The sequence below is a fragment of the Ammodytes marinus genome (assembly GCF_949987685.1).
Source record: "Ammodytes marinus genome assembly, chromosome: 12".
Lineage (NCBI taxonomy): Eukaryota > Metazoa > Chordata > Actinopteri > Uranoscopiformes > Ammodytidae > Ammodytes > Ammodytes marinus.
Genome location: NC_137216.1, coordinates 30,896,226 through 30,903,725, shown reverse-complemented (window position 1 = coordinate 30,903,725; position 7,500 = coordinate 30,896,226). Strand labels below are relative to the sequence as shown.

The 7,500-nt window shown below is 40.2% G+C and overlaps 1 protein-coding gene across 1 annotated transcript in view; it reads left to right on the top strand.

Annotated features, from left to right (window-relative positions):
• ttn.2 (titin, tandem duplicate 2) overlaps positions 1–7,500 on the top strand; it is a 312,546-nt gene that overhangs the window by 205,455 nt on the left and 99,591 nt on the right. The window contains exons 190-198 of the mRNA XM_080038538.1: positions 433–583; positions 1,056–1,190; positions 2,218–2,397; positions 2,882–3,108; positions 3,901–4,051; positions 4,501–4,782; positions 5,234–5,536; positions 5,943–6,119; positions 6,460–6,588. Of these exons, the coding sequence (XP_079894664.1) occupies positions 433–583; positions 1,056–1,190; positions 2,218–2,397; positions 2,882–3,108; positions 3,901–4,051; positions 4,501–4,782; positions 5,234–5,536; positions 5,943–6,119; positions 6,460–6,588 (1,735 nt within the window). The remainder of the gene's footprint in view (positions 1–432; positions 584–1,055; positions 1,191–2,217; positions 2,398–2,881; positions 3,109–3,900; positions 4,052–4,500; positions 4,783–5,233; positions 5,537–5,942; positions 6,120–6,459; positions 6,589–7,500) is intronic.

Here is a 7,500-nt window from a genome sequence, read left to right as displayed (position 1 = left end):
AAACTGTAGGAGGAGTATGTTTTAGTAACTGACACAGTTTTTGCGACGTAGCGAACAATCTATACTGGCGCAAATGGGCGTGGCCTATGTCAAAAGATGCAGCTGACTTGTGGGCATCTGTGGATATAAAGTTTTTGACTGTCGGATGTTCGGTGTGGGAGTTATGGACCCAAACTCCTTTTCCTTTGTTGTAGCGCCACCTAGTGGTAGAAGGATAAAACAAGTAGAAGATTTATTTCAAAGCTTAAAGGTTTATTATTTGATTTGATTCAAATTTATTAAGATTAAAATATATAATACACATTAGAAAAGTGAGTGAATAAAACATTTAAAAGCAAATTAATAGAAATAGAACATTTAAATAAAATAAAAATGACAGGTTAAAATGGAAACAGAGAATAAGTTTTACACTAAATACTCTTTCTCTCACAGGTGCACGTGTCCAACGACCCCAAAGAGTGTGTGTACACGGTGACACGTCTCACTGAGAACCACGAGTACGAGTTCAGAGTTATGGCTCAGAATAAGTTTGGAGTGGGACCTCCTCTCGCCAGCGAACCGGAGAAGGCCAGAAACCTCTTCAGTAAGTCCTGTATATGCCTGGTGTGTGGGTGGGTGGGTGTGTGTGTGTGTGTGTGTGTGTGTGTGTGTGTGTGTGTGTGTGTGTGTGTGTGTGTGTGTGTGTGTGTGTGTGTGTGTGTGTGTGGGTGGGTGGGTGGGTGTGTGTGTGTGTGTGTGTGGGTGGGTGGGTGGGTAGGTGTGTTTGTGTGTGTGTGTGTGTCTATCTATCTATCTATCTATCTATGTATCTATCTATCTATCTATCTATCTATCTATCTATCTATCTATCTATCTATCCATCTATCTAGCTATCTAGCTATTTATGTATAAGTGCAATATCAACTTGCTGATAGCTAGATGGCTAGATAGACAGACAGACAGACAGACAGACAGACAGACAGACAGACAGACAGACAGACAGACAGACAGACAGACAGATGGTTTATCTCAGAACATATGTCTCTCATATTAATAACCCTTGTCTCTCCCCTTAGCCGTCCCGGGTCAGTGTGAGAAGCCGACAGTCGGTGACGTGTGTCTGGAATACATCTCAGTCAACTGGGAGGAGCCTAAATACGACGGGGGATCTTCTATCACTGGATACTTTGTGGAGAAGAAAGAAACTACAGGTAAACAAACTGGCATATTTACAGAAATGTTTATTAATATGCACTGGCCCCTTTTTGGGCGACTGTGGCTCAGTTGGTAGAGCGGGTCGGCCGATGATCAAAAGGTTGGAGGTTCGATCCCCCGCCCTGCCACCTGTGTCATAGTTGTTGTGTCCTTGGGCAAGACACTTCACCCACCTTGCCTCGTGTGAATGTCGATAGTTAGCCTGCTATCGGTGTATGAATGTGTGTGTGAATGGTAACGTGGGAAAGGAAAACAGGTCTCCCTTGCAAAAGAGTCTTCGGTCTCAATGGGATTTACCTGTAGAAATAAAGGTTAAAAAAAAGAAAAAAAAAACTGTCCCTGTCAAAAAAATAAAAAATAATTAAAATAAATAAAAACAACAATTTTCTAAATGATATTCAGCATCATTATCCCTGACTGGCTAAAGAAATACGCCTCTATCTAAGCACACTCTACTATGTGCTTATGTAGAGGCGTTGTGACAAATGATGGCATGGTAAATTAAAGTCCATGTCTTATCTATCTTCATTTAAGTCTATTTTAATGTGAAGCTTGTTATGCATGTGATCTTAAATGCAAGTCAACATTACTGACGGCAGTGGAATACATGTATAAAAAAAAAACCAATTAATTCAAATATTTAAAAAAATTATAAATGAAAGGTGCTGTAAGCGGAATGGTTCTTTTAGCTAACTTCCTGTCAGTTACTGCAGTGAGACCTTGGAGTGTATATACTATTTATGAGTGAGACGGGTGTCTGTTTGTAGCGTTCTCTCTTCTGATTGGATAAAAATGTTGGGATACTCCAATAAGTTTATTTGCCGATTATGTGCAAAGCAGCTGACTGAGCGATCGGCTTTATGAAACGCGCACATTATGTAAGTGATCACTGTATGAATAAAGAGCGATTTAACACTTATATTAACATAAATAAATAAACCGCTTACTTCACCTTTAATTTTTTATTTTTTTGTGCAAATTGTGAATTAAACATTTTAAATATTTTTTCCCCGCCCATATTAGGTAAACGTTGGATCCGTGTGTTCCGGGAGCCAATCAGAGCTCTTCCTTTGGGAAACTGCTGGGACGTGGAAGGGCTGCTGGAAGGCGCCATCTACCAGTTCAGAGTGATCGCTGTGAACGCGGCGGGCTGCGGTCTGCCTAGCATGCCCTCAGACCCAATTCAATGCAGAGACCCCATCAGTGAGTATAGACCTTTGGGTTTTCTTTATTTTAAAGGTGCTACGAGGAACTTTTAAATATTTCTGAAACAGTCAAATTTTTCCCTCTGATGATGATAAATTACCTGTAACAGCAAACGAGACCATCAGTGTAAAGAATGCTATTTTCCTATGGTTTTTCTTGATGCCTTTGTCATGGGTTTTATAACATATTAGAGTCCAATTTGTTTACAGAATAGATTTTAAAATCAGCCTTTTCTCTTTTTATAAATCAAAATATACTATGTACAGGTCTTAGAAATGAATTTTCGGCATTGTTTTCTATTACGAAAATGTCTCATAAATCAGACAGTTAAAAACATATGAACAAATCCTTCTGTAATAACCTTCAGAATAGTGCTGAGAATGATTATGGAAGGCTAAGTTGATGTAAGTGTTTTAGAATTTGAGATTTTTTGCTTCAAAGTATTGCAGAAAATAAAAACCTGTATATTTTTTCTCCCCAGCACCCCCCGGACCCCCTACCCCTAAGGTGACTGACTGGACCAAGTCTACAGTGGATCTTGAATGGATCCCCCCTGTATTGGACGGAGGGTCGAAGGTGACCGGTTACATCGCTGAATACAAAGAGTTGGACAGAGAGGAGGAGGAGAAGAAAGCCCAGAAGAAGATGCTGTTTGTCAGCGAGGACGAAGAGAAGGAACCAGAGGCAGAGGACGAGAGCTGGATCAAGGTACGAATAATATCAAGAAATTATCAAAATATTGTAATTATTTAATTTTAAATATACTACAGTGTGTGTGTGTGTGTGTGTGTGTGTGTGTGTGTGTGTGTGTGTGTGTGTGTGTGTGTGTGTGTGTGTGTGTGTGGGTGTGTTCTCTAAAAAAAAAAGCCACAAATAAAATATTTAAAAAAATATATATAATAATAAATAAATATTAATATCAAGACATGTATTGTTTTATGTAGTCAGTGTTCGCTGTCAGGGGAACATTAACCATCTAATAAATGCAATAATGATTGGTGTTAATGATCAATATCATGTTATTCAAATGTTATGTATATTTAAGTTATATTTTTTTATAAATCCGTTCCTGTTGAGAATTAATCCATTAAGTTTGTTATCCTACACACTGAATAAAATAGAATAAAACTAAGATATAACATTTAAAGGGGCGCCCTTAGCTCAGTTGGTAGGGCGTCCCCCCCATGGGCCTCGGCCAGCAGCGGACCCGGGTTCGATTCCAGCCCGCGGTCGTTCTCTGCATGTCACTCCCCTCTCTGCCCCATTTCAACTCTGTCTCTACACTATCAATAAAGCATGAAAAATGAAAAAAAAAATATATATATAACATTTAACAAAATATTTCAAAAAGGATATAGTAAAAAATACATACATATTGAGAAAGGGACTATGTGCTGTAGAAACACAATACGAATACGTTTAATCTTTGCGTTCGTTTCTAAGGATATACATAAGCTTTTACAGTTTTCCTTAAATGTTTTGTTGTTGTTTTTCTCCCAGGCGAAGGACACAGAGATCAGAGGCACTAAGTTTGTGGTGCCTGGTCTGAAGGAAGGAGGTCTGTACACCTTCAGAGTGAAGGCCGTGAACGCTGCGGGCGTGGGAGAGCCAGGCATGGTCGCTGAACTCATAGAGTGCAAAGACAGGACAAGTAAGGATGATTTGGGGGGAAAAAAATCTATTTTCGGCATGTTTTTTAAAAAGAAAATGTCTCGTGAATTAGACAGTTGACGAAATATGAACAAATCCTTCTGTAATAACCTTCAGAATAGTGCTGAGAATGATTATGGAAAGTTTAGTTGATGTAAGTGCTTTAGAAGTTGAGATTTTTGGTTCAGAGTATTGGAATTTCTTTTTAAATCTTGAGTTAAAGATGGTTGTATAGGAGAAATATACAGACGCAAACAGACAAGGGTTAGTCAATTAAACACCTAAATATACCTCTTTGACCTTTTCATTTATTTCTTTATCCTGGCATGAAAGCAGACATGTTATGGAAGCTAAATAGAATCTCAAAATTGACCATAGTGCTTGAAAAAAACAACATATTTGCCTGCAGTGTGTCACTTTAAACACTTACATCCCCCTGTTTTCTTGCAGTCCCCCCTGAGATGGACTTGGATGCTTCTGTAAAGGAGAAAATCGTAGTCCACGCCGGAGCGACCATTCGCATCATCGCGTACGTGTCTGGCAAGCCGGCGCCCGCCATCACATGGTGCCGTGACGACGCCGAGGTGCCCAAGGAGGCTAAAGTGGAGAAGACGGGCATCTCTAACTCTCTGGTGATTAAGAACTGTGTACGCAAACACCAGGGAATCTACACACTCAGCGCTAAGAACGAGGGAGGAGAGAGGAAGAAGGCTGTCATCGTGGAAGTCCTGGGTGAGTTACACACACACAGACACACATATTACACACATACTGGGAGGAAAACGGGAATATTTTTATTTTCAACTTGCCCCGCGTTCCAAATCTCATTCTTTTTACTATTCTACATACTACATCTGATCATAAAAAGAGTCTAGTTAGGAGGCAGTATGCTACACTTGGGACATACTTTTACTTATTTATTTCATCCTAACATGGCTCCTTGATCTTGCCTCTTGCTTTTATATCCGTCTCATCCCCGTTTTGAATCTATGAAGTGGCAGAAATAGTTTAAAGGTGCTCCGAGGAACTTTTAAATATTTCTCTGAAACAGTCTCATCTTTCCCCTGATGATCATAAACTACATGTAACAGCAGATTAATATATTCCCTCTTTCCAAATATTCTAATATAATATATACATGATATAATTCTAACCCCAAACCCCCCCTCTGTCCCTTTTCTAGACGTGCCTGGCCCGGTTGGACTGCCCTTCGCGGGTGAGAATTTAACCAACGACTCCTGTAAGCTGACATGGTATTCCCCCGAGGACAACGGCGGGTCAGCGATCACGAACTACATCATAGAGAAGCGAGAGTCCGACAGAATGGGATGGACCTCTGTCTCATACACAGTCACCAGGAACAATGCAGTGGTGCAAGGCCTGCTTCTCGGGAAGGGATATTTCTTCAGAATCGCAGCTGAGAATATCATCGGGATGGGACCGTTCATCGAGACGGACAAGATGGTGCTCATCAAAGACCCCATCTGTGAGTTAAAATTCACACACATTATTTATAGAATGTAAACGATTAATTTGACCTTGAAGTTGGGGGGTTAGATTTTGTTGGAAGATGTATCAGCACAGTGGCACAAAAAATATGTTTGAGTTTTTGGCCACACTCAACAGGAGGTTGACAATTTTGGATTTTGGTCCAAATGTTTTCATATTTATAAGAATTCCTCCTAGAGATTTGGTTTGATTGACTTAAAACTCTTTCGACAAAATGTTGTTAAATTCTGCCTGAGGTTATATTATGAAGTTCATATATTAAGCCACATTATTTTTTCACTCTTAAATCTTACTACAAGAACCTGGTCATATTCAAAGTTTGGTGCAGAAATAGAGAAATAAACCGATCTCTTAATACGTCTCTTTACATTTCTGTTTTCCAGCCGTGCCCGAGCGCCCAGACGACCTGGTAATCACCGCGGTAACTAAAGACTCCATCAGTGTGTCATGGCGTCCGCCCAAATACGACGGCGGGTCTGAGGTGACAGGCTACGTCCTCGAGTCCAGGATGATCGGGAAGGACAGCTTTGTGAAGGTCGGAGGAGACGATAAACTGACAGGTGAGATATTTATATATATTTATTTAATTTTTTTCTTCAAATATTCTTGTTTTACCAAGGAGACCATGGCCTACAGGTACTCTCACACACACACACACACACACACACATACACACACAGAGACACGCACGCACGCACACATAACGCAGACATACACACACAGAGACACACACACACACACACACACACACACACACACACACACACACACACACTCTCTCTCTCACTCACACACACAGACACACACACACACACACACAAGCACAACCCACACACACACACATATATACTGTATTTACACACACACAAAATAAAAATATTTTCAATTAAAAATTTACAGACAAGAAGTTCACTCTGTCGGGGCTGAAGGACGGATCCTCCCATGAGTTCAGAGTGTCGGCTGTCAACATGGTCGGACAGGGAAAGTCCTCGTTCGCTACCAAACCGGTTCAGTGCAAGGACGAAGTCGGTGAGTAGAGATACGTCACATTACTTGGGCGACTGTGGCTCAGTTGGTAGAGCGGGTCGGCCGATGATCAAAGGGTTGGAGGTTCGATCCCCGCCCTGCCACCTGTGTCATGGTTGTTGTGTCCTTGGGCAAGACACTTCACCCACCTTGCCTCGTGTGAATGTCGATAGTTAGCCTGCTATGTGTGTGTGGGAATGGTAACGTGGGAAAGGAAAACAGGTCTCCCTTGCAAAAGAGTCTACGGTCTCAATGGGATTTACCTGTAGAAATAAAGGTTAAAAAAAAATGATTAGTAATTCTTGAGAAGTGGGACAAAACAGGGTGCAATGTTGAAAAAATACAAACCCTATTGTTTAGGCAAATTAAATGACATGTACAGTATGTATCCAACATATACTAAGCTACTGAGCTAAGCTTTGACACAACCTCCCAGCTTTTGTCCTTTTCATCAAAATGGGCTTTTTAGCTTGTCACTCCTTATTTTTGTGTCAACACCGTCAGACACCAAAAAACACAAATAAATATTCCCTCATTTTATGCTAGACCCATGAGATGTATAGTGATCACAAATATTCACCAAAACTGATAGAGGCCACAAAAAAATATTTTCAAAATGACGGTAAGTCGGTGAGTAGAGATATGTCATGGCATTACCTGATATACAGGTGCATGTAAAAAAAAATATATATATATTTTGAATGGAAATTTACTCAAAAAATATCCTGGTTCATTTACTAAAACATATAAAAAGGTGCTAAGGGGAACTTTTACATATTTATGAAACAGTCTAATTTTTCCTCTGATGATCATGAATTACTTGTAACAGCAAACGAGACCATCAGTGCAAAGAATGTTATTTTTATATAGTTTTTCTTCATGCCTTTGTCATGGGTATACGCTCACCCAGGAACA